This window comes from Salvelinus namaycush, chromosome 33 (genome assembly GCF_016432855.1).
Source record: "Salvelinus namaycush isolate Seneca chromosome 33, SaNama_1.0, whole genome shotgun sequence".
Classification (NCBI taxonomy): domain Eukaryota; kingdom Metazoa; phylum Chordata; class Actinopteri; order Salmoniformes; family Salmonidae; genus Salvelinus; species Salvelinus namaycush.
The window spans coordinates 18,780,878-18,808,713 of record NC_052339.1 but is presented as its reverse complement, the minus strand read 5'-3'; the positions used below and the strand labels follow the sequence as shown (position 1 = coordinate 18,808,713).

Sequence of the window (27,836 nt, the reverse complement as noted above, 5' to 3'; positions counted from 1 at the left end):
CATTCTGTCATAAAGAGCACATGTTCAACTTCATAAAAAACAAGTTATGCTATCTCAAGAGGTTAAATAAGAAAATACCTATTGATTGCTAAATAAAGTAACAGAGTTGACTGTAACAGAGGGGATGATTTCATGTTGGAATGGAAGTGTGTTGTGTGCAACAGGGAGTGGCAGTTGAAAGCAAGCTTCACTATTTTTTTTATTGTTAAAACATTTCTAGCCATGACTATCTACGGGTAACAGGGTTGACGTTTTATACTCGACCCGTTCAGTTTTCCACCACAAAACACCAGAAATTGTCCAAAAAGAGTATAACCAGCTCACTTGCTTTTACACTATGATTTGACAATTAGATGTTTAATGTTTCTTTTGAAGAAAAAAAACAATTTAAAAAGGAATCGGTTCACCATATTAAAACAAGAGTTCAGTTCATGTAATAGGGTTGACCTTAAAATGAGGCAAAGACAAACCAAATCACATTTTATTTGCCACATGCGCCGAATACAACAGGTGTAGTAGACCTTACCGTGAAATGCTTACTTACAAGCCCTTAACAAACAATGCAGAGTTTTTTAAAAAGTAAGTAAGAGTCAATTGAGGTAACGAGCGAGTAGCAGCAGTGTAAAAAAGGCGCTCAACGCAAATATTCCCAGGTAGCCATTTGATTAACTGTTTAGCAGTCTTATGGCTTGGGGGTAAAAGCTGTTAATGAGTCTTTTGGACCTAGACTTGGCACTTCGGTAATGCTTGCCATGCGGTAGCAGAGAGAACAGTCTTTGACTTGGTTGCTGGAGTCTTTGACAATGTTTAGGGCCATCTTCTGAAACCGCCTGGTATAGAGGTCCTGGATGGCAGGAAGCTTGGCCCCAGTGATGGGCCGTACACACTACCCTCTGTAGTGCCTTGCGATCGGATGCCGAGCAGTTGCCATACCAAACAGTGATGCAACTGATCAGGATGCTCTTGATGGTGCAGCTGTAGAACTTGTTGAGGATCTGAGGACCCATGCCAAATCTTTTCAGTCTCCTGAGGGGGAATAGGTGTTGTCGTGCCTTCTTCACGACTGTCTTGGTGTGTTTGGACCACAATAGTTTGTTGTTGATGTGGACATCAAGGAACTTGAAGTTCTCGACCCGCTCCACTACAGCCCTGTCGAAATGAATCACTAAATCACATGAAATAAATAATAATCTTCAGAAATGTTATTGTCAAGCAACAAAATAACTAGGGCTTTACAATGATGGTGAAAACTTGGAGAAATGTTGGGGTTAAATGGTTAAAAATGTTCCTAGAAGTCAGAGAGTGCACAGAGGGACATGTGAGAATGCTGCATTTTAGGTCTTTATTCATGTAAAAAAAATGATTTATTGAATTCTCCATGTGGTCTATATTAAAGGGCACTTCATTTAATATAACAGGCTTTTAAAATGCAATATTGGTGCACAAATTTCTATTAAAAATATAAAAGGGAAGCAAAAGGACTCTTTTTGCAGAACAACACTTGTATTAACACTACAGCTATGCAGCTACTGTAACTTTGTGACAGTTGCTAGGAAACCATTGCCACTTAATGAAGCATGCATAGACAAACAGTTGGATAGATAAACTGAAATAAAATGACATATTTCACAGTGTTATTTAGTAGTGTAAAAACAACACTACACTACCCACAAATCTCTCTCCTCCAAATTGTCCAAAGGACTCCACACTACAGCTATATCTATATTTCATTCCCAAACTCGACCACGGAGCTACAAAAGAGATTTCACTTGGCATCCAGCAAAGCAGTTAAAAAGCTAAAAAGACCACATGAGATGTTTTTCTTCTCTGTGTGAAACAGTATTCAGACTAGCAGCAGTCTGGGGGAATCAGGGCTGCCTCTGTCTCTGCTTTATCAACGGCCCCCATCTTCAAACACACACTGATCACAGTAAGATGAGTGTGTGAGGGGGAAGTGTGTGAAGAAGAGAGGTAGTGGTTTTATTTTCCCCAGCAAGGGCTTGCTGTCAAGGAGCAGCACTTAATCTGTGGTAGCACAGGGGCTGAGGTCATAGTGGCCTGAGTGGAGTGTGAGGTAGACACAGACATATGCTGACACACAACTCATACACATGCACTCACACGCCCGCGCGCACAGACACACACACACACATGCACTCACGCACACACACCCTGGGGATGCCACTCCTTCGATATCAGGATAACCCCTTTTGGATTGCAGTTTGTTTTACTGCCTGTGTCAAGTGCTCTTTCATATTACTCATCAGCAGTTACCATAAGGTTAGAGTGGAGGGTAACAACAGTGTTCCTTACTGCAGTGCCACAAAGATATAACCCATTCTGCACACTCCTATTCAATATAGAACTAGAGTTATGTCTAAGGTTAGGGAGCACTGCCAGATCGTGACTGTCATCTTTCAGAGCGAAGAGTGTACAGTGCAGGCGGGGGTGACCGCAGCACTGCCAGAACAGAATAGGAAGGGGATTTATGAGGGTTTGTGGTTTGGGTAGCTGTGGCTGTATTTCAAATGGGCAGGCTGGGCAACCACAAGTCGTCCTTGGGAGAAGGAAGAAGGGAGAAGGGAGGAAGGAACAGACAGGAGTTCACTGGCTCCAGAGCAGATTTAAATATAGAGATATTTGTAGAGATATTTGCTGACTTGTATCAGAAAAGATTGTCAAACTGTAGCCTATAAGAAGTAAATACAGCACTATCATTGCTACACTTTATTTTCAATACGTGTACGGTTACTCTTCCATTTGGCTGACAAACTATTCCCTAATCCCTTCTACATCAGACAGCATCTCTGGCTGATGATGCACTTGATAGTGTGATTGGAATGGAATGACAGTGAGTGTGCTGCTGCACCTGCAGATGAAGTTTAGCACCTTGCGTACGTCAGAACCTAGCATGACTAGATTCCAGATACTTCCACCTCTACCGTAGTCTCCTCACTTCAACCTCATCGGCTGCTGTATCAGTGTTAGTCATCACTGTAGAATTTCTGTACGCTCCCAAAACATGCTTTGAAGTATTTTCTATGCTTTTGTCGATTTTTATTCATGTTTGAGTGCTACCGTCTAGGTTGATGTTTTATGGGATAACCAGTATAAATAAAGGATAAAAAGTGGAATGAGGTAAATCTACACCAAAATCCACAACATACTGTGAATAATTGCTGTTACATTGATTACAATAGTGATACAGTATTATACAGTATACAGTACATCCAGTCCTAGTCATCTGCTGTACAGTATGAAGGCTGGGAGGGGGACTCATCTGAACCTTGAGGAGTGGCGGATCTCATAAAGGCTGTTATATCTTTCATCTCCAGATGATTGACAAAACGGAGCGGGACGGGAAGACACGGTGAGTGGAAAAACCTGTGATTCATCACATTTGATCTATGTTCACTCTTCTCTTGTCTTCTCCTCTCCTCTACTTATCCCCATCTCCACTCTCCTCAGGGCACTTCAGATGAATGAAAGCGAGGGAGAAGACAAGGCGAGGAAAATGGGCAGAACGTTTCTCTCTCTCTCCTCCTCCTCCTTCGCTCCCCTTGCTTTTCATTCATCTTGAGTAGCCTAGTGTGAATTAGCATGTGCTAGCAGCATTAGCTAGGCAGAGGCAGATGTGAACCTCTCTCCACACAGCCAGATTTTGGAGCATCAAATTGTGTGAATTCAAGACTTTTATCTTCTTTAATTATGTAAATCATATGCCACAGATATTTCTTGTCAAGACAGAGAGGAGCGGTGTTATTTATTTATTTGTATCTCTTTCAGCAATATGAGAAGAGGCTTCACCAGTAGACAGCAGTTTTTCAAAGACCACAATATTCTATTGAGAAAACATACACACTTCATCAACCTGACTATAAATGGACAATACCACTTTCCCCCTTATCTACACCCACCTTTTCACATGACCTCACTCACTCTATCTTACTTAACTTACTGTATAGGTTCAATTGTCAATAGCAATCCCATTCCTTCTTCACCCCATTAAATCTAGTGTATCCATTTAGGATAAAATATCAATGTTTTGGGGTGTATGGGAAATCCTTGTGTGTGGTGAAAATAGGTATGTGTGGAGAAAAATGTATATACAGTTTATGAGGGTAAGGGATGGAAATGAGGCTTTTTTCAAATTTATAAAACAGATTGTTTGGATCCTGGATGCTGATTGGTTGATAGAGAGGAGTTATAGCACCACAATCCCCGTATTCAGGTAATGCCTGTTAACAGTTCCAATAGATTTATCAATGCGCATCCACTGTCCCACAGCCCAGCCAATTTACCAACTTAATCTTCCCTGGAAAAAAGTGTCTAGACAATATTTCCACATGCTAATGGGCTAGCATTTGGTTTGCAACAGTTGGGGTTTGTCTAAACCTTCCTGTTTGCCTCTCTGACCTGTGGAACAATGTTGCAGGTTTTTTTGCGATCTTCACCGTGCCATGCACATGAATGTGATGAGACTGACCGCTTCTCTGAGCAAGGACAATTAATTTATCAGGATTATTTTAATGGATATATTGCAATAGAAACAAAGGCACATTTCAGTTGCTTGATGTGATTGTGTGTTAGCTACCAAAGTAGAAGTAGCTAGCGTACACAGCTACATGCCAATGATTTGTTTAGTATAGCAACCATTGGAAATAGAATGGATAGCAATTTCAGAAACTCAGAACTAACGACTGGCTTTTGTGGGGACTATTTAGTATGGTGGAAGGATGAAATAAAACAAATTTGCACAATATAATACAGTTTTTAATGAAAACATGTCATTAATCTTTTTTAATATGTTGGCAACCGTTTTATAAAAGCAATAAGGCCCTGGAACCTGGGAATTATTGAGAATAACACCCTCCTAAGGTCTGTTTCCCCGGCCCTTGGCTTCACTTCGGGCCTAAGAACAGCCCTAGCAGGGAGTTATTCACACGATAATTCCCGGGTTCTCATGCCTTATTGCTTAAGTAAAACAGTATCCAAGGACAATGTTGTGGGTCAATGGCAATGAAAAACGTCACGAGGTTTATGGCAATGTATTTTGTGGAGGTAAAGAAGGATATAAACAGAATGTGTGATGCCCATAAGAATTTTTCCCACATGGAACATGATTCTGCAGGTCAGTCTTTCAGAGCTGTGATGTTGGTGTTAAAATTCTCCTACGTATCACGCTGCTTCAGGCAGTATTCCCTTCAACCCTCGACAACACACAAAATAAGTTGACAGTCTTATTAAACCCTGACCCAGCCAAGGGTATACACCATACAGCCTATAGGAGACCAGAGAGGATTTCAAATCATGGTTCGGTTTCGAAAGGTTGTAGTAAATCCACCCACTGCTCAGTTAATGGGAAACCAGCCCGAAGGTGATGCAAATTAAGAGAGTCAAGGCTTCTCACGGCACGCGGAGGGAGGTAATTGGGATGATTGTGTTCGACAGTACAGATTAGCCTGTCACGCTACTTCACCTTTCCTCTGCTACCCCCCTTCCTGTACCCCCGTAAACAACACAGAGAACTCGGATTGAGAGCTATCAAACTAAATCTCCACGCCGCTGGTTATATATTACTACAGCAACAAATACCGTTAGCCTGTCTGCCTGCCACCATTGCTGGAAGCTAGGAGCTGATAGCATACTTTGTGTGCTGTCGGGAGAGGTTTAAACCCCAAAATGTGTAGATTAGTACTCAGCTGCAAAAAGACTGGGTTCGTGAGTACATTGATAGAATTTATACGTCTGCTTTTATGGCAGGTTTGAAACCTGTTATGAAAACAGCAAATGCGGGTGTAGTGGATGAAATAGAGCAGGATGCTTTGAGAGAGGAATCTAACTCCGCTCACTGCTTTTTTAATCTATTAACCATGTCTTTGAACATAGGTCCAGTAACAATACACAGATCATATTACATGGATGGAAGTGGAGACGATTTTCGGGTTGGAAAATCCTTGCAAGAATCAAAGACAATGTAGTCTAAACGGTAACAAGTTAGAATCGTAACAGAAAAATACTCCTTGTAAACTCAGAAAACCTTGGGGAGTTTCTAATCTCGTGAGACATTTTATTTTGTCTTATTCTGAAATAGATTTATAGAATTGACTAAAGGGTGGATGGGTCACGGGGAATTAGATGAGAGTTAATATTGGGAGAAGGTCACAAGAAATTAGAGTTGGGGTTACCAAACCTAAAATTACCTTTTTAAAATGTTGTTGTGCCGTGGTTATGGAAAATCATGGAGAAGAGAGACCAGTCATTACGGGAGTGAATCATTGGACTCGGTGGAGAGATAAATGTGGCTGTGTATAAGGGTAGCTAAATGAAGGGCATATAAACAATGAGGCGGATTAAAACTAACGATTAATGATTGGAGGGAGGACAGTGGATTTATCAGTATCGAGTTTGGTTTGTAATTCAAACGTATAAGTTGCTGATTAAGATGAAGCATAGTGAAAGCTAACGAAATGTACACTTTCTCTTCAAGCAGAGGAGGGGGTGTCATTTTCTTTCTCTTTGGAAGGATTAGGCTGTAAAATGAGCTCCCAGATAAGTAAGGCCTGGCCATGTGTGCGTTTTCACCATATGGTTTACCACACACACACCAGCACGCAAACACAATTTACTGACTATGAATATGGGTTACTGTTTTAAATGTTTGAAATGGTTTCTGAAGGACAGGGAACGAAAGGGAAAGGAAATACTTAATGGTGTTGAGGCCTGATCAATCTTACTAGAAATAATGGACAACAGGATTTTTAAGTATAGTCTATTATAGAGTATAGTCTATTTTACCATTAAGTTACTGGATACAATTACTTCCTTATAGAGTTATCAAGAGTTGTAATTCTAATTGGCTGATAATAGCCTGAGTTGTTCATCTTTGATTTAACAGGCAGTGTTATTATGTCGGTTAGTGTTTCTGTATTTGTTTTGATACAAATTTCACCAGATTGGGGATGTTGTATTGTTGGGATTTCTCCCGAGAGGTTAGCGACATAACTCCCTGATCCGGTATCTGCTGTGAGGTAGACAGCATGATAAGGGGGTATAGGACAATTTGGAAAATGTTTTCTTTGGCATTAACGTTGGGAGAGCGGAATGGAATGTGACTGGGGGTGGCTCATAAATTCAGGAAGTGTGTAATAGAGTCTCTGGGAAGAGGTACCACTCTATGTATATTGTTACAGGATATAGCTCGTAGGAGAGGACAGCTAACTGCACAATATAGAATATAGAGACTAGTATGAAGTAAATTAAATGTCACAGATCATGGTGATAGTGGCAGAGATAGTGTAGTCATTTCAGACACTATTGTCAACTTCCAATGAGGGGTTTGTCAAAGAAGGTATAATGCTTAAAAGGAAAGCCACAAATTCCTGTATACAGGAGGCCACATCAACGGAAGGGAAGTTTGCGTAATAATATCATCACATCTCCTGAAGAGTGTGATTAAGGAACATATGACTCAGAGTTTGTTAGGTTGGATACTATTCCAACGCCACCACAGGACTCATGCCACATAAAGAGGTAACTGGGAGACCGGTGGGAGTACCGGGTGCTGGTATTCACGTCACAAATTAGTGATTTGGCCATACTGGGAGAGTCTATGTTGTTCTATTGTCAGGAAATTACCCATGCGTTGCAGTGTGTATCTTCCCAGGTGAAAGAGGCCCACCGTAGACTCCCTCCGGATTGGAAAGCACACTCACTAGAGCTGGGAGACAAGGTGTGCTTGAAGGTCCATCAACTGGGTACCTTTCAGCCCAGGTGGACCAGACCCCACACTGACCTACTAGTGACTGACACAGCAGTGAAGGTGTCGGGAAGGAAGCTGCACCAACACCTACTGACTTGGGAGAGGCCGAGCAAGATGGAGAGGCTAGAGCAGGTTTTGATAGAGGAGGTGATGATGGAAAAGAAGGAGTGTAGATCACACTGTAAAAAGGGCAGTAACATGGGGCCTTTGGACATTTTTAGTTGGGGTAGTGTTTGTGGCGGCTGCTATAAATCGCTACCACTCCAAGGGGAGAAGATCAAATAACACTTTATATAGAGTGGATAGCTCGATACGAAGATAATCAAGTTCATTGGGAGAGAGTAACATCAAAAGTTGCGGAAGCCGTGAGTGTAACTAATCATAAGGGCATGGTGATATGGGTGGCTCCATTTGAAAATAGATCTAGTGTCCTAGATGTAGGATGTTCTGATAAGGGGATGGTTCTCTTACAAACAGGAATTTGGAAAGAATGCAATGGAACAGATAGTTTGAGGAATTAAACCAGATTCTCGTCCCTCCCTCAACTTGGCATTGTGTGCGATAGACTCCAGTTGAAAGAAGAGCAGTTAATAACCTTCAAGTTAGTGTGGGCAGAGGACAAAACTTCTGCGAGTTCTACGACACAGGACGTCAAGCCAGGAGAAGCTACAGAAACGAAAGAGAGGGAATTATATTGGAGCAAGAGGTTTTACATACTTGTCACTCCGTATTACCCAACACCAACAGGAATGAAATGGTCGAGGAAGATTTTAGATAGTGAGAGACCAAGGACCTGGGGAGAAATAGCTTGTTGGGGCAATCAGACCCTGGACGATATTATGCGAAGAGAGTATAATGACCAGATAGTCCTTATTGGCTTGAGGAAAGTGAGGGATATGAGCAGATGAAGGCTTATTTACAGGCTCGGTTAGGCCCTACTTTAGTTCATGAGACAAATATACACCAATGTCTGTGGCAGCAGAATGGGGGAAGTACAGGACATTCCTATGGTGTGTTGGTGTCGGATGTGGTGGTAACCCATGTAAGCCCTCTCCTTGGTGCCCCGAAAACCAAGGCCATAGTCTTTACAGGGACAGGATATAGAGGAATAAATGTGACAGAGGCGGAGGGATGCCTCGCCTATAAATTAAGAAAATGGGTGATAGACTAATTTGAGAATGATACCACTCCACTGTGTAGAGTGTTACATGGAATAGTGCGTAGTGTGGGAAAGACAGTGGTCTGTGCAGAGTGGAAGGACTACTATGAGGATAAGCTCAACATGGAGGACTCTAGGAGGGCGGTCATAACCGTCGCTGAAATAGTTGTATCATTTCAGACTTTAATAGCCACATATGGAGAAGGTTTTACTGATGAGGGTACAACAATTGAGAGGGTTGCCACAGATCCATGTATACAGGAAGCCGTATTCCCAGAGAAAAACCTTGCAGTAGTGGTGGCAGCCCATCTGTTGCAGGGGACGATCAGGAAGCATGTGACCCAGAGATATGTAGAACTGGACACTCTCTCAACCCCACTGCTCTCTCCTCCATATCAAAGGGCAGATAATCCATTGACATACCTCCCAGAGAACTGGGACCAACACACGGTAACAGGAATTTGTAGAGGGATTGCGTAAAAACAACCTTTAGGCCTAAAACCTATGTCACACATAGGGTTTTCACATGGGGTGGGGGATGGGTATGCTGTGGGATGAGAGATGTGATCCAGATCTGAGTAATGGTAATTATTGCCCGCCAGTCCCTACTGTAGCACAACATAAGGAGGCAATAGATAAGCTGGTCAGGAAAACGTTGGGAGAGGACTGGGAAAAGGCAGAGAATATCTCATAAACTCAATCATAGATCTAACGGGTAAAGCCGGTGATGAAAGTTACTGACAGTGACAGAGTTAAAGCGGTAACAATACTTACGGCTGTTACATTGGGAGTAATAACAAGAGAGACTTTTAAGGTTGTGGAAGGTGCTGTAGGAACAGCATGGTATTGGACAATTGATCAAATAAGGTGGATGTTGGAATATGCGGCATGGGCAGTGTTGGCAGTTACGGGGGTAGCTCTGATGGCATTGTTAGGATTCCATATAGTAAAAGCTTTGTTGCTGAAACGCATCTATAGTGCAGATTTGCCACGTAATTGATTCAGGTTACGGCTCACGTCTTTAGGGCAGCTTTAGGAGGTGAACGCAGTGAGGAGGACTTGGCTGAAAAACATCTCTTGTGATCCTGTAGCCCTTGATGGAAGACTGAGAAAAAGCATTATGGGGATATTTAGAGCCCTACTTTTTGTGGACCGTAGCAGAAAAGCATATCAGTGGGCATAGTGTTCAGGGGTTGCAGGAGATTGTGTCGGTCGGGTTCCTCAAGCTTTGGTCAGAGATTTAGTTTATAAATGTATCTACATAGATGCTTATGATAATCAGTAGAATTTAGGATTGCTTTAACTTAATGTTAATTTATTTTTATTTTTTTCTAGTATTTTTTTTCTTCTCTATCTATCAAGTCTGTTTCTATCACACTCTCAGATCTGGAGAAAACCAAAGAAGAAGAAAGTCTACAGCAGGCAGTTGAATGATAGTTTAATGATATTAAACAATAAGAAGGGTTTATGCTTTAATAGGGGGGAATGATGGATTCTATCAAAATGTAACATGTTTCAAGTTAAACTGTAGTTTGTTTGTGTCCTGTTTAGTGAATGACTACTGTGAGTATAAATGGAGTTTAGGCCATGAAACTGTGTGTATACTAATTTAGAAAGGTTGACCTAATCAGATGAGAAGAAATTGCCTAGGATCAGAGAGCAGCTAAACAAAGAGAAGACCATGGACATTCAACAGGGGAAAGGAGGGAAACTCATTGGGGTCATAAAATGTATAGCTGGGGAGGTGACGCCTACAAGGGAAGAGTATAAAATGTGTTATGAGCTTTCTAAATGTATGCACTCAGCTGACTGTATCCTTGGTATTAAACACTTGAAACTTCTCGTGAGCTTTTGGTCTCAATTACTTATAGTAAAGAAGTTGCAATAACATTTTTCTTTTTAACCGTGCTAAGGAAATATATGGTGTTGCTTAGCAGAGAGGGTGTGAACAGACTGTTGATGAGGTTTCTGAGAGCCAATGTTTGCGTTGGGCCCATATCCACAAAGCTTCTCAGAGTAGGAGTGCTGATCTAGGATGTGTCCATATAATCTGATTTATTATGAACTAAAATCACTCCTACCCTGAGACGCTTTGTGGATACTGAACTAGCCTCTTTGCAGTGTCAACACTATCCTGCTGTTGCAATTGGGCATGTTGCGATTGCCTAGCTGAAGGTAGTGTGGATACTTTGTATCGATTGTTACCTGCAGTGAAGTTGTAGTTGGCTGAAAATCCAATTGCCTCCAGTTCGGCATCAGAAACAAATTTTATCCAGAGGTACCGTCCACTGCTCCTGATGAAGGGAGGGATGGTCTGGCCACAGTAGCGCCCGATTATTGGGGAGAAGCCAAAGGGGCCATCTCGCACCTCGATGTTGTCAAATTTACATTCCCATGAAGGCTCTATAGAATACCTCTCATCAAAGAAAAGATCGATACACAGCCTCGGAGGAGCTGGAGGAGACAAAAAGAGTAGATAACACAGATAAATATAATGCTCATACTGTGTAGCATATTACACAACACAGTACATCTATAAGGCATATAAGGCAAAACATGGAGAACATATGAAGTGCAATTAAACAGCGTGCAATTAAGATGAAGCTTTCTTATGGTAAATGCCCGTTGGGAGTTTACTCATTTTGAGTCATTTTGCAATGCAATTTAAATAGATACTCACTGTAAGTTGTCTTAAATTAATTAACTACTATGTGGCTTAGATGACTGAACTACTAACAAAATCTGAATCCTAGAATCCCTGTGTTTTATTAATTTATTGGTGAAGGACTTTCCAAGTATTCCAAGCAAATAAATCATACAGTTATGAATATAACTGTTCCCTGAAGGAAGGAACGAGGCATAACATACTATGGGGAGTCAACGACCAATTATACTCACCTGAAGAAAACTCAAATCACACCCAACGGGTCAATGGATGCAGAGCCCGACCTCAGAAGTCCCGCCTTCCTGGCTATAACACCAGGACTCACATTCATTTCCTCAATTCAGTACCAATCTTCAACAAGCCCAAACCCCTTGACGGTGCGGGGCCAAAATATGTTATACCTCGTTCCCGCTTTCAGGGAACAGTAGTTATATTCATAACTGTACGTTCCCTTTCATTCCCTTTCACACTGGGTATAACATACATCTGGGTATAACTGGGTATATAACTGGGTAACATACATCACGCCCCAAGCCGGCTCAGAGGGTACCAAACCAGGATGCCCATGCTAACCCAAGCACACACAGGTTCCACCGGCTCCAAAAAGGGGTTACAGAAGCCACCTTTTCCCCCAATACTTAGCAGAGAAGCCTGAACTGTCAAAGCCTCATAAGGACTCAACTGTCAGAGCCCTATATAGGGAACCAGAAGCTGCTGCAACTGACACGCTGCCACAGCAGCCCAAGTCCATAGACCCCACTGTTCCAAGAAAAATACTTACCTTGTGAGCTTGAAATGTCAGAACTGTTCTGTTGTTTTGAACCGCAACAGAACACCTGTGGTGACTTGTTAAAACGCACACGCACTCTGCAAAGCACCGACCAGAGTCGATGAACCAGGAAACCTACAGTAACCTGGTAACTGTGTACTCGCGCACTGCCACGGCAGCACAAGGCTCAAACCCACAGGGAACTGTGGTAACCACAGGGAGCAGTTACATCCAAGCAATAATACCTCACAAAGGTATGTGGGGAACGCCAACTGGTTGCAGCACAGATATCACCAATTGTCATGCCCCTGAATAATACCCAAGAAGCCACCACACCGCTAGTGAAGTGAGCACGCACACCGGTAGGCAACTCTTGTCCTTTGCTGTCATATGCCAGGGAGATAGCCTCCACAATCCAATGAGAAAGACGCTGCTTCGAAAGCGCCCTACCATGAGCTCGATTAGCGAAATAGACAAAAAGCTGGTCACAAACACGGATATCCTTCATCCTATCCATATACCTGCGGAAAGTGCGAACCGGACACAAGCCATGCAACCTACGTTGTTCACCGGAAGCAAACAAAGGAGGTGAGAAAGGGAACAGCTCGAAAGCCAGGGACCTGTAAGACATAGGCATAACCTTGGGAGCAAAAGCTGCATGCCTGTGACAATAGATCCCAATGACACAGAACCATCCACGGGTCCCTGTCCAACAGGTAGATGATCTCCGGGAACCAGGGTTGTCTGGGCTAACAGGGAGCCACCAGAATCAACAACAGACTCCCCTGGCGGACACTCCCCAACAGACGAAAATGCGTGTCGGCTCTTCTGAACCGGTCCCATATCTTTGGCAACCCCCGAGAGGTGCTGTCTCCACTCTGTAGCGATAGGACCCCCCCTGGAAAGTAGATACGCACCCACAGGTTTAGGAGAGAGAGAGAACGCATCTGTCGTGATCACCCTGCGGGACACTACCTGGCCCATGAGAACCCCCTGCAACAGCAGTCGCGGGTCGCTCCAAGAAGTCAACGCCCTTATGCACGACGAGATACCTTGAGCAACCGATGGCAGTGGCAAAATACATTCAGATGTGTAGCAATCACCCAGTGCTGAAACAGACTCATCAACAGAAGAGACACCACAGCTATCATACAGGCAATCAGACCCAATAACCACAGGCACAAGCGAAAAGGCACCGAATGCCCAAGCTGAAACCGTGCCAGACAGAGACGGAATGTGACCCTCCTCTGTTGGGACAAAACCGCATGACTCGGAACCGAGTCCAGAATGAGACCCGGCAAAGTGTGAGCATTTTGAACTTGCAAACCTTGACATGCTTGTTTAAAACACGCAACTCCAGGATGGGATGCAATTTTCCATCGCTCTTGGGAACTAAGAAGTACCGGATGTACCAACCGCTCTATGCTTCTGACATGGTGACCACCTGAATAGCCTGCTTTTGAAGGAGAGACGAAATCTTGTCTCTCAAGACAGGTGCTCGGACTTTGGAAACTCTTGACGTAATGACACCACGAAAGCAGGAGGCACAGCGAACTGCAGACTATGCACACTTGTCACTGTCCTCATCACGCATGGTGAAACTGCTCATGCAGAGCATGCTGTCAGTCTTCCATTCATTATCTCCTGAAGGGGCAGAGGGCCACCCTGAGGGCTGGGATAAAAACATTGTCATGCTTGTTTTCATATCCGCCACTCTTGAAAACTGTGCGTCAGAATGTGGGGATTATTATTTTTCAACGCCGATACCAATACCGATTATTGGAGGACCAAAAAAAGCCGATACCGATTAATCGGACGATTTTTATATATATATTTGTAATAATGACAATTACAGCAATACTGAATGAACACTTATTTTAACTTATTATAATACATCAATAAAATCAATTTAGTCTCAAATAAATAATGAAACATGTTCAATTTGATTTAAATAATGCAAAAACAAAGTGTTGGCGAAGAAACTAAAAGTGCAATATGTGCCATGTAAAAAAGCTAACGTTTAAGTTCCTTGCTCAGAACATATGAAAGCTGGTGGTTCCTTTTAACATGAGTCTTCGATATTCCCAGGTAAGAACTTTTAGGTTGTAGTTATTATGGGACTATTTCTCTCTATACCATTTGTATTTCATATACCTTTGACTATTGGATGTTCTAATAGGTACTTTAGTATTGCCAGCCTAATCTCGGGAGTTGATAGGCTTGAAGTCATAAACAGCGCAATGCTTAAAGCACAGCGAAGAGCTGCTGGCAAATGCAGGAAAGTGCTGTTTGAATGAATGCTTACGAGCCTGCTGCTGCCTACCACAGCTCAGTCAGACTGCTCTATCAAATCATAGACTTAATTATAATATAATAACACACAGAAATACGAGCCTTAGGTCATTAATATGGTCAAATCCGGAAACTATCATTTTGAAAACAAAACGTTTATTCTTTCAGTGAAATACGGAACCGTTCCGTATTTCATCTAACGGGTGGCATCCCTAAGTCTAAATATTGCTGTTACATTGCACAACCTTCAATGTTATGTCAACATTATGTACAATGGCAAATTAATTACAGTCTTTGTCAGGAAGAAATTATCTTCACACAGTTCGCAACGAGCCAGGCTGTCACGTTCCTGACCTGTTTTCTGTTGTTTTGTATGTGTTTAGACGGTCAGGGCGTGAGTTTGGGTGGGTAGTCTATGTTATGTGTTTCTATGTTTGTTAAAGGGTGACCTGATATGGTTCTCAATTAGAGGCAGGTGGTTTTCATTTCCTCTGATTGAGAGCCATATTAAGGTAGGTGTTTTCACATTGATTGTTGTGGGTGGTTGTCTCCTGTGTCTGTGTTTGTCGCGCCACACGGGACTGTCTCGGTTTGTTTGTACGTCCGTTCTTTTGTGTAGTCATTTTCCTGTTCGTGAGTTCTTCGTTGTATGTAAGTTCGCATGTCCAGGTCTGTCTACGTCGTTTGTTATTTTGTTAGTTATTCAAGTATAGTTCGTTTTTGTCTTGTTTAAATAAATTCATTATGTCCTATGACAACGCTGCATTTTGGTCGAATCCCTGCTCCTCCTATTCGGATGAAGAGGAGGAGGAATTCCGTTACAGAACCACCCACCAACCAAAGACCAAGCGGCGTGGGAGAGCGCTACGGCGAAACCAGGATTCGTGGACATGGGAGGAGATATTGAATGGAGAAGGACCCTGGGCTAAGGCAGGAGAGAATCGCCGCTCTCGGGAAGAGAGGGAGGCAGCTAAAGCCCAGGAGCGGTGGTTTGGGGAGGCAGCAAGGAGACGTGGCTGGAAGCCTGTGAGTAAACCCCAAAAATTTCTTGGGGGGGGGGCTAGAAGGGAGAGTGGCGAAGTCAGGTAGGAGACCTGCGCCCACTCCCTGTACTTACCGTGGAGAGCGAGAGTACGGGCAGACACCATGTTACGCAGTAGAGCGCATGGTGTCTCCTGTACGTGTGCACAGCCCGGTGCGGTACATACCAGCTCCTCGTATCGGCCGGGCCAGATTGAGTATTGAGCCGGATGTCATGAAGCCGGCCCTACATATCTGGCCACCAGTAAGTCTCCTCGGGCCGGCTTACATGGCACCAGCCTTACGCATGGTGTCCCCGGTTCGCCTACATAGCCCGGTGCGGGTTATTCCACCTCCCCGCACTGGTCGGGCGACGGGGAGCATACAACCAGGTAAGGTTGGGCAGGCTCAGTGCTCAAGGGAGCCAGTACGCCTGCACGGTCCGGTATTTCCGGCGCCACCTCCCCGCTCCAGGCCAGTACCACCAGTGCCTACACCACGCACCAGGTTTCCAGTGCGTCTCCAGAGCCCTGTTCCTCCTCCACGCACTCTCCCTGTGGTGTGTGTATCCAGCCCAGTGCCTCCAGTTCCGGCACCACGCACCAAGCCTCATGTGCGTATCCAGAGCCCTGTACGCACTGATCTTTCTCCCCGCACTCGTTCTGAGGTGCGTGCCCTCAGCCCGGTACCACCAGTCCCGGTACCACGCACCAGTCCTATAGTGCGCTTTGAGAACTCAGTGTGTCCTGTTCCCGCTCCCCGCACTAGCCTTGAGGTGCGTGTCTCCAGTCCGGTACCACCAGTTCCGGTACCACGCACCAGGCCTACAGTGCGTCTCAGCCGGTCAGAGTCTGCCGTCTGCCCAACGGCGCCTGAACTGCCCGTCTGCCAAGCGGCGCCTGAACTGCCCGTCTGCCAAGCGGCGCCTGAACTGCCCGTCTGCCAAGCAGCGCCTGAACTGCCCGTCTGCCAAGCAGCGCCTGAACTGCCCGTCTGCCAAGCGGCGCCTGAACTGCCCGTCTGCCAAGCGGCGCCTGAACTGCCCGTCTGCCAAGCGACGCCTGAACTGCCCGTCTGTATTGAGCCTTCAAAGCCGCCCGTCTGCCATGAGCCTGCAAAGCCGCCCGTCTGCCATGAGCCTACAGAGCCGTCCGCCAGACAGGAGCCGCTAGAGCCTTCCGCCAGACAGGAGCCGCTAGAGCCTTCCGCCAGACCGGATCAGCCAGAGCCTTCCGCCAGACCGGATCAGCCAGAGCCTTCCGCCAGACCGGATCAGCCAGAGCCTTCCGCCAGACCGGATCAGCAAGAGCCTTCCGCCAGACCGGATCAGCCAGATCCGTCAGCCAGCCATGAGCAGCCAGATCCGTCAGCCAGCCATGAGCAGCCAGATCCGTCAGCCAGCCATGAGCAGCCAGATCCGTCAGCCAGCCATGAGCAGCCAGATCCGTCAGCCAGCCATGAGCAGCCAGATCCGTCAGCCAGCCATGAGCAGCCAGATCCGTCAGCCAGCCATGAGCCGTCCAGCCAGGATCCGCCAGAGCCAGCCAGCCAGGATACGCCAGAGCCAGCCAGCCAGGATCCGCCATTCAGTCCGGAGCTGCAGTCCCTCAGTCCGGAGCTGCAGTCCCTTATTCCGGTGCTGCCCCTTATTCCGGTGCTGCCCCTTATTCCGGTGCTGCCCCTTATTCCGGTGCTGCCCCTTATCCCGGTGCTGCCCCTTAAATTAGGTGGGTTTAATAGTAGGGTGGTCATTGGGAGGGGGATAGGGAAGCTGGGATTGACTATGGTGGGGTGGGGACCACGCCCAGAGCCTGAACCACCACCGTGGTCAGATGCCCACCCAGACCCTCCCCTAGACTTTATGCTGGTGCGTCCGGAGTTCGCACCTTGAGGGGGGGGGTTATGTCACGTTCCTGACCTGTTTTCTGTTGTTTTGTATGTGTTTAGACGGTCAGGGCGTGAGTTTGGGTGGGTAGTCTATGTTATGTGTTTCTATGTTTGTTAAAGGGTGACCTGATATGGTTCTCAATTAGAGGCAGGTGGTTTTCATTTCCTCTGATTGAGAGCCATATTAAGGTAGGTGTTTTCACATTGATTGTTGTGGGTGGTTGTCTCCTGTGTCTGTGTTTGTCGCGCCACACGGGACTGTCTCGGTTTGTTTGTACGTCCGTTCTTTTGTGTAGTCATTTTCCTGTTCGTGAGTTCTTCGTTGTATGTAAGTTCGCATGTCCAGGTCTGTCTACGTCGTTTGTTATTTTGTTAGTTATTCAAGTATAGTTCGTTTTTGTCTTGTTTAAATAAATTCATTATGTCCTATGACAACGCTGCATTTTGGTCGAATCCCTGCTCCTCCTATTCGGATGAAGAGGAGGAGGAATTCCGTTACACAGGCGGCCAAAACTGCTGCATATACCCTGACTCTGCTTGCACAGAATGCAAGAGAAATGACACAATTTCCCTAGTTAAATGAAATTCATGTTAGCAGGCAATATTAACTAAATATGCAGGTTTAAAAATATATACTTGTGTATTGATTTAAGAAAGGCATTGATGTTTATGGTTAGGTACACATTGGTGCAACGACAGTGCTTTTTTCGTGAATGCGCTTGTTAAATCATCATCCGTTTGGCGAAGTAGGCTGTGATTCAATGAGAAATTAACAGGCACCGCATTGATTATATGCAACGCAGGAGAAGCTAGATGAACTAGTAATATCATCAACCATGTGTACTTAACTAGTGATTATGTTAAGATTGTTTGTTTTTTATAAGATAAGTTTAATGCTAGCTAGCACCTTACCTTGGCTCCTTGCTGCACTCGCATAACAGGTAGTCAGCTTGCCACGCAGTCTCCTCGTGGAGTGCAATGTAATCGGCCATTTTCGGTGTCCAAAAATGCCGATTACCGATTGTTGTGAAAACTTGAAATCGGCCCTAATTAAATCGGCCATTCCGATTAATCGGTCAAGCTCTACTTGATACCCCTGAACACAAGGAACCTTGGGTAGAAAAAATGTATTATTGTGATACCGCTGTTCTGATACCCGGCTCACTCCAGGTTCAGGGACTTTGGCAACCAGTAACTTGCCCCCATTGACCGAGCCACTTGGGAGCATTATTGCCACAGTAGATGCTTGAGAAGGAGGGCCCTGAGAACACGCCCCCTGCCCCGGCCTCCAGCTAGGGACGCCAGGTCTGCTTCTTCCACGCCACAGAAGAATCTTGTTTCACCCCGCTCTCCTTCAACTCAGCATGCCCAGAAAGGGCCTGGACCTTTTCTTTCACGCCTCAGGAACTGCCGAACCGCTCGTGCGAATTATTTTAGTTGGAAAAGGACCTGTAGAGCTGCATCCTGCTTTTGTTTCCTCTTGAAATGGGCCTGACAAGACTCCATAGCCAAGCCAAACGACCTTGTCGGCAAAACTGTCTCATCCAAATATATCTGCATGTTCCTCTCAGCAATCCAGGACAACGTCAACCAGAGGTGGCGCTGAACCACAACTGTCTCCCTCTATACTTTTCCCCACAGCCACAATAGTACAGCAGGACAGACGCAGCACAAAATCAGCCTTAGCACGGATTTCGTCAAGAAGCTTTGCAACTGGTTTCCCAGCCTCCACGGTCTTATTCAGCTCCTGCAGCAAATCGATATGATACATCTGCAGCATTGTGACCACATTCAATGATCGGGATGTCACAACCTCAGGCTGGTACACTTTGTCCAGCTGATCCACGAGAACTAGCACCCTTGTTAACCTCTGACGCTAAGTAACTCACCAGCTTTCCATGCATCAGCGGTGTGCAAACGAGCCCCGCCTCCTCCATACACTCTACATTCATGAACTCGCCATAACCTAGCTTTCCTGGCTGAACGAGGGGAATCACAGGTCGCCTTTAGCTCACTGGCAAAATCTTTAAACAGGGGTAAGCGACGCTTCCCAGCTGCAGGGATAGGAGGAACACCGCTGTGGGGTAGAAGACGGCCAATCCACCCCCAGGTGATCTGCCGCCCTACGACACAGGTCCATCAAAGGCGCATTAACCACCAATGGTTCACTCTCCCCCGCTGAATCCAAAGCCAGTGCTTTAGCCTGCTCCAGACTGATGTCATCCCATTCACAGTCTGAAAACCCTCCAGAGCAATCTAGGGATAGTGTATCATCCCAGGAATCCGGACTCTGAACGCTGCCAAAGAAACCGGAATGAGCCTCACTCTGGGATGGCACACCTATCAACTCTGACAACCGCTGCTGCTCTCTCCCGGCCTCAGACAACCCCATTCCCGAGGTCGCTTCACCGGAAGACCCTTTGCCAACAGATGGAGACATAGGTCACACAAACTGGTCTGACTCAAAGCCTCCTGAGTGTGTTTCCACCCAAGGCAAGCAGGACAGCACCCTTGAGTATCTTTAATTTTCCCTAGGGCACGGTCAGAGGTTCAAACTTGGATGGTTATCATTTTTTTACTTACTCTTACCACTGGCCATCTTACTCATGCAAGGAAGCACTGGCTATACAAGCAGGGCAGAAAGTACTGTGTTTTAAGCAAACACAAATCCTACCCAAGCAAGGAAGCATTAACTACACAAGTAGAGCAGAAAGTGGTTAGCTTTTAGCAAACTCAAAAACTGGTACCAAGACCCAAAACTCACAACATCTAGGGGGACGAGTACTCTCTCCCCACTAACAGACACCTCAGGTGGAGTCAAATCTCATAGTTTGTAAATTGCATGACACGTTCTTCCTTCAGGCGAGCCGAAGAGCGAAGAATTTAGGAAATTAATGCAAGCCCCAGTGTTATAGCCAGGAAGGTGGGGCTTCTGAGGGTAGGCTATGCATCTATTGGCCAGTTGGGCGTGATTTCAGTATTCTTCAGGTGAATATGATTGGTCGTTGACTCCCCATAGTATGTTATACTGAGTGACCGACTGAAAGGGAATCTTATATTTCTATCTTAATTATCAGTAGGCTATTGGTAATGTCCAGTGGCCTCGATCGACAATGATCTCACAAGCTTACATTCGGTCAGGTCTGAATGGTGGATCAGGCTAAAAGTCTGGCCCATCATACACATTTCATCTATAAATCCAGTTCAAACCATAACCCAGATGATACCATTGCAGCTAGTATGGTTCCTCCAGTCCAGTAATAGAGTCTCTCTGTAGAGATGATCTTTCATGTATTCATTTAGTTAATATCATTAGGCCAGTAACCTAATCTCCTCCACTGATTAATCAAATATCAACCTCCCAGAACGTAAATTAAAACGACTGAGATTGCAACTTGTTGTCTGATTTCATTACCATCATCAGACAAACATCAGCAGCACAGCAACTAAACTGGCCAATCCCATCAGTAATTACTGTGAACACATATCTCAATATCTGGTCCAGATTTCACTCTGAAACATGAAGAGATACATCCATTCACAGAGCAACCTGAGCTCATCCATATTCACTGAAGCCTGAACTCAAGTAGACAGCGAGGAGTTAAACAGACAGATGGTTTTAATTTCTCACCTGGATCTAAGATTATAAAGATATGAGGACACTATCATATGTTACATGCTGTAAGATCAAGGTTCCTGAAACACAATTTAAGAGTCTGTATTCCTTATTGAAACATTCCTTATTTGTTTGAAGAATGTCAACCCATGATCTGAACAGAAAACTTAGATGGCTTTATAATGATGTTAGTTACTGTGAAAGCTATTCACCTTCAATAATGTAAACACACTCTACTTCTGGGGGGTATTTGCTGGGGTAGTTGGGAGAAGTGAACAATCCCCCGTCTCCTTCTTTCACCCAGGTGCCACATTGTCCTGCAGGCTTCACTCCTGAATTGTTTTTCACTGAAAAAACAGTAGCAGAGTGAAGTGGATTATACAGACAGACAGACAGACAGACAGACAGACAGACAGACAGACAGACAGGCAGGCAGGCAGGCAGGCAGGCAGGCAGGCAGGCAGGCAGGCAGGCAGGCAGACAGACAGACAGACAGACAGACAGACAGACAGACAGACAGACAGACAGACAGACAGACAGACAGACAGACAGACAGACAGACAGACAGACAGACAGACAGACAGACAGACCCAAAATGATTGGCACCTTTGATAAAGATGAACAAAAAAGACAGTATAAAATAAATCATACAAATACTGAGATATATTGTATGCTCCAAGAAAACGGAAAATTATATTATTTTATACTAATGCAATTGCTCAGAGAAAGATTTTGTTTAACAATTCATCTTTTTTCTCACAAAAAGACAGCAGTCAAAATTATTGGCAGCCCTGTTTTCAACACCTTTCAATACCTCACCTTGCTAGGATAACCGCACTGAGCCTTTTCTAAAATGTTTTATGAGATTAGAGAACACATTGGGAAGGATGTTAAGATCCCTCCCAATGTGCTCTCCAATCTCATAAGACATTTTAGAAAAAGGCTCAGTGCAGTTTTCCTTGGAAGGTGAGGTGTTGAAAACAGGGGTGCCAATAATTTTGACACCTATCTTTTTGAGAGGAAAAATATTACTTGCTAAACAAAATCTCTTTCTCTGAGCAATTGTGTTAGTATAATATGATATAATTTTCAGATTTTGCTGAGAATACAATATAGCTCAGTATTGTATTATTTATTTTATACTGTCTTTTTTGCTCATCTTTATCGGGGGTGTCAATAATTCTGGACCTGACCGTATGCAGTGATAGAGTGCTTTATACCTGCTTCCTTCTTCGTTGCCCCAGACAACCCAAGTATGAGTAGACTTGCAACAACTGCAACAAGAGACAAATACATTTTAGTAGTATATCCGGCCTAGCGTAAAATAGGCCTACTCTGAAGATATCAAAATACAAGGATATGGGCGTTTAAAAAAAAAATCCAGTTTACCATTAAATACATCCAACCTCAAATTAGATTAATTTGAAACCATTTAAATCCCTAAAGTTTCGGAACTTTTTTTATAGAATGGGATGCGCAATCAAGATGCATGCATAATCTACCTATTACACTGTTTGATACAGCAGTCCTCAGGCAACACATAACTGGGCTTTTACGCACTATTCATCATACAGATGGAAAAAGTGTAGGTTATACATGCAATCTTCCGGCTAAATACCATTATGTACACATCCGCATGCAATGCTATGTAAAAGTAGCCTACACATGCGGTTTGAAAAGGTAGGCTATACTATAGAAATTGCGAAGGGGTATGAGTGCATGGATATCAAATTCGTTACACAACTGCCACTATATGTGGACTGCCAACTATAGACAACCACAATGGTACGTCAATTCATAAACTCATGAATATTGTGCTACTATTCAATGAAGGTTTTGTGGTATAGGCGCAAGACAGTAAAGTCTGTTCAATATAAGTGGTGACTTACCGTGAAGGAGGCTGTACCCATGTACCATGTCTGTACCTTTCACAAGGGGCTTCACGCTCAACTAATTCCATTTAGATTAAGGAATACTTCAAGAGGAAACGATTGAGATTTAAGGGAATTGCGAAATGGACAGCGTACCGAAATACCAAAAATAAAATTAAAATACAATTGATAAGCCGACAAATATCTTCACCTCAGTTAGACTATAATTTCTTGAATGAGAAGATGAAAATTCCAGAGAGAAAAATCGCAACTGCTAGTCACCAGTTTCATATAAAACCAAAAGCAAGTCTAAACATTCGCCCGATTTCCATCCACACGTTTCCAGAACCTTTTGGTGGTTCTGATGCACTGACCAGATTAATAGGTCCGTCATCGGCCTTCTCTGATCGCTCCACCTTTACAATCTAACGATGAAACAGATATAGGGAGAAAAAGCAGCTTTGGTTATTTTTCTTCAATCCCTTTATCTGGAAACAAAAATCCTAATGACGCGTGGGTATCCATCCTCCTAAACGCATACTTCGAATTGTTTTCACTGAGATGCGTAAAACCCCGGCTATCAAGTTCAACAGCAAAAGTCGCAACGTGAAGAAGAATTGTGTTTATCTCATCCTTTCTTCCTCGATTCCCTCAAGCGATAGATAGTGTTCGTGGAGCATTCTCCATTCTTCTCTAGCGACTGGCTGGTCTCTCTCGCTCTCTCTCGCTCTCTCTCTCTCTCTTTGCACCCACCAAGAAGAGTTAATGGATATTGTCGCCCTCCTCCAAACGTTGGTCATCCATTCATTCCTACAACTACTGGACTAACCTATAAACCACCCTAATTATAATTGGACCACACTCATACAAACATACGAAAACTACTTTGTTTCACGAATATAATCCAACTTCCCCGATATAAACGCCAAGGAGGAGTAGAAAAAAGTACTGGGAGAAGGTGGTGGGGTGTTTCTTTAAAATGCTCTCTCTCTGCAAGCAGACTGCAGAATCCAACACCTCAGTCGGTGGGGCACTGAGCGAAAATGTAAAAGGTAAGCAGAAAAACGCACATTGCAAGAGGAAATGGAAGAAACAAGCAAAGCAGATAGATGCCAGGATACTGTAGACTATATCAACAACTCCAGGCAGCAACACCTGCAGCATGGAATAGATGGAGTTTCTTTCTGCCTCCTGCCGAACATGGCGAGGTGGAGGTTGGGTGGAATAGAAAGTAGCGATCCATGCAGACACAAGGCTAGGCTACAACAACTATGAGTTTTTTTAAAACAAATATGTCTATTCTTTCCCACATGTTCCATTCATAATTCAATCCTGGCTCTGATTGTGCAGTTAATCAACATCCCAGCGTATTTCCAGTGTCTCTATCATAAATCAAATAGCTCACATGAAAAATGTATGTAGGGCTATAAGTGCATGTACAGAAATATCTTCCCCACGAAAATGCCAAATATTCCATACGTTTTCCAATGTCTGCAGGGAGAGTAAAGCCTTGGCTAGGCAACTCTTATGTTTATCTCCTTGCTGTGTTTTGGATAGCCTAGAAAGAAAGAAATCCTTGCTAATGCTGATAGAGCTAAAAACAAGATCATTTCCCACACACAATTTTGCTGTTGATTAAACCTGTTTTCTATTAACAATACCCATCTCTTCCCAGCCTTTTCAATTAACTGCATGAATGCATCCTCCCCCTCTCATCTCTGCATGGCATGACAACAACAGATCAACAGAGGTCAATAAAGTTGCCCAGGGCCTGGTTTCCCAAAAGCATCTTAAAAAGCGACTGCCTTTAAAAAGCAACAAATCCATTTGAAAACAGCCTATGTAGCACTGACACAGAATGAGTCAGAAACAGTTATTCTCGTGTCAGAGTTTACTACAAAGTGTAAATAGTATAATTTTGGCCATGAATTCTGTCTTGTCCTAAACAGAGTTTGGAACATCCGTGCATCACAACGGGTAAATGAAGGTTGGGTTTTGATTTGATAATGTACATTTGCCCACTAACATGGGGTGAACAGCTGCAGTGACTGCTCTCTATCCAATAGCATAGATAGTGAGACAGACCTGCCCATCAGCCCGACTTTCTTTTACATCTTTACTAACGACATGCCACTGGCTTTGAGTAAAGCTAGTGTGTCTATGTATGCGGATGACCCAACACTACCACAGCGACGGGAATTACTGCAACACTTAACAAAGAGCTGCAGTTAGTTTCAGAATGGGTGGCAAGGAATAAGTTAGTCCTAAATATTTATAAAACTTAAAGCATTGTATTTGGGACAAATCATTCACTAAACCCTAAACCTCAACTTAATCTTATAATGAATAATGTGGAAATTGAGCAAGTTGAGGAGACTAAACTGCTTGGAGTAACCCTGGATTGTAAACTGTCATGGTCAAAACATGTTGGTACAACAGTAGCTAGGATGGGGAGAAGTCTGTCCTTAATAAAGTGTGACTATGCATTCTTAACAGCACTATCAACAAGGCAGGTCCTACGGGCCTTAGTTTTGTCACACCTGGACTACTGTTCAGTCGTGTGGTCAGATGCCACAAAGAGGGACTTAGGAAAATTGCAATTGGCTCAGAACAGGGCAGCACAACTGGCCCTTGGATGCACACAGGGAGCGAACATTAATAATATGCACGTCAATCTTTCCTGGCTCAAAGTGGAGGAGAGATTGACTTCATCATTACTTGTATTTGTGAGAGGTATTGTTGAATGCACTGAGCTGTCTGTTTGAACTACTGGCACACAGCTCCGACACCCATGCATACCCCACAAGACATGCCACCAGAGGTCTCTTCACAGTCCCCAAGTCCAGAACAGACTATGGGAGGTGCACAGTACTGCATAGAACCATGACCACATGGAACTGTATTCCACATTAAGTAAAATTTGATTTAGAAAAACAGATACAAATACACCTTATGGAACAGCGGGGACTGTGAAGCAACACAAACATAGGCACAGACACATGCATACAAACACACGATAACATGGATTTTGTGTTGTAGATATGTGGTAGTAGAGTAGGGGCCTGAGGACACACACTTAATATGTTGTGAAATCTGTTGGGAATGTATTGTAATGCTAAAAATAAATTTTAAAAAGGACTTAATTTTGCTGGACCCCAGGAGAGTAGCTGCTGCCTTGGCAGTAACTAATGGGGATCCATAACACATACAAATACATAAGACAACACGTTGCAATGTTTTTTACTTGATACTGCACCATCACCTTAGTTAGATGTAAAATTGCGCAATTAAAACAACCTTGGCAAAAACATCCAAATTAATTACAGATTTCTTGAGTTGTCTTAGATTCATTCTGGGGATTTTGAGGAAGTGAAATAGGCTTTGACAAAATGGCGCCGATAGAGATTGCAGCTTCGCTTCAAGTCCTTAGGAAACTGTGCAGTATTTAGTTTTTTTATGTATTATTTCTTACATTGTTAGCCCAGAAAACCTTAAGTGTTATTAAATACAGCCGGGAAGAAATATTGGATATCAGAGAGATGTCAACTTACCAGCACAACCAGCACTACGACCAGGAATACGACTTTCCCAAAGTGGATCCTTTGTCTGTACCTCCCTGGGCATTTGAACTGACTCCAGAGGCCGACCCAAAGCAACGCGGTCGGAGGAGACGGTGTTGGAGTGGTCGTCTAGTGAGGCTTCGGAATGCGAGCACACCACCCACCGCTTCCGAGTATATTACTCGCCAATGTCCAGTCCCTAGTTAACAAAGTAGACAAAATTAGGGCAAGAGTTGCATTCCAAAGAGATATCCGGGATTGTAACATACTCTGTTTCACGGAGACATGGCTAGCTGGGGACATGCTGTCGGAGACTGTACAGCCAATAGGATTTTCAGTGCATCGCGCCGACAGGAACAAACATCTCTCTGGTAAGAAGAAGGGCGGGGGTGTATGTTTCATGATTAACGACTCATGGTGTAATTATTTTTGTTCACCTGACCTAGAATTCCTCACAATCAAATGCCGACTGTATTATCTCCCAAGAGAACTCTGCTCGGTTATCGTCACAGCTGTGTATATCCCCCCCGCAAGCACATACCAAGACGGCCATCAAGGAACTTCACTGGACTTTATGCAAACTGGAAACCATATATCCTGAGCCTGCATTTATTGTAGCTGGGGATTTTAACAAAGCTAAAATGAGAACAATCCTACCTAAATTCTATCAACATATCGATTGCAGTACACGAGCGAGTAACACAATCGACCATTGCTACTCTAACTTCTGCGATGCATACAAGGCCCTCCCCAGCCCTCCTTTTGTCAAATCTGACCATCTCCATCTTGTTGCTCTTCTCCTATAGGCAGAAAGTAAAACAGGAAGTGCCCGTGCTTAGGTCTATCCAACGCTGGTCTGACCAATCGGATTCCACGCTTCAAGATTGCTTTGATCACGTGGACTGGGATATGTTCCGGGTAGGCTCAGACAATAACATTGACGTATACGCTGACTCGGTGAGCAAGTTTAGAAGGTAGTGTATAGGAGATGTTGTACCCACTGTGACTATTAAAACCTTCCCTAACCAGAAACCATGGATTGATGGCAGCATTCGTGCAAAACTGAAAGCACGTACCACCACATTTAATCATGGCAACATGACCGAATACATGACCGAATACAAACAGTGTAGTTATTCCCTCCATAAGGCAATCAAACAAGCAAAGCGTCAGTATAGAGACAAAGTGGAGTCGCAATTCAACGGCTCAAACACGAGATGTATGTGGCAGGGTCT

At 44.1% G+C, this 27,836-nt stretch overlaps 1 protein-coding gene across 1 annotated transcript in view; it reads right to left on the bottom strand.

Moving 5' to 3' along the window:
- Window positions 1-23,742, bottom strand: part of neto1l (neuropilin (NRP) and tolloid (TLL)-like 1, like) — a 156,285-nt gene extending 132,543 nt beyond the window's left edge. Inside the window, exons 1-4 of the mRNA XM_038973246.1 lie at window positions 23,060-23,742; window positions 22,391-22,444; window positions 21,383-21,517; window positions 11,127-11,375 (exon numbers count right to left, since the gene is read on the bottom strand). Coding sequence (XP_038829174.1) covers window positions 11,127-11,375; window positions 21,383-21,517; window positions 22,391-22,444; window positions 23,060-23,087 — 466 coding nt within the window. The 5' untranslated portion in view covers window positions 23,088-23,742. The remainder of the gene's footprint in view (window positions 1-11,126; window positions 11,376-21,382; window positions 21,518-22,390; window positions 22,445-23,059) is intronic.
- Between the last annotated feature and the right edge of the window lie 4,094 nt (window positions 23,743-27,836).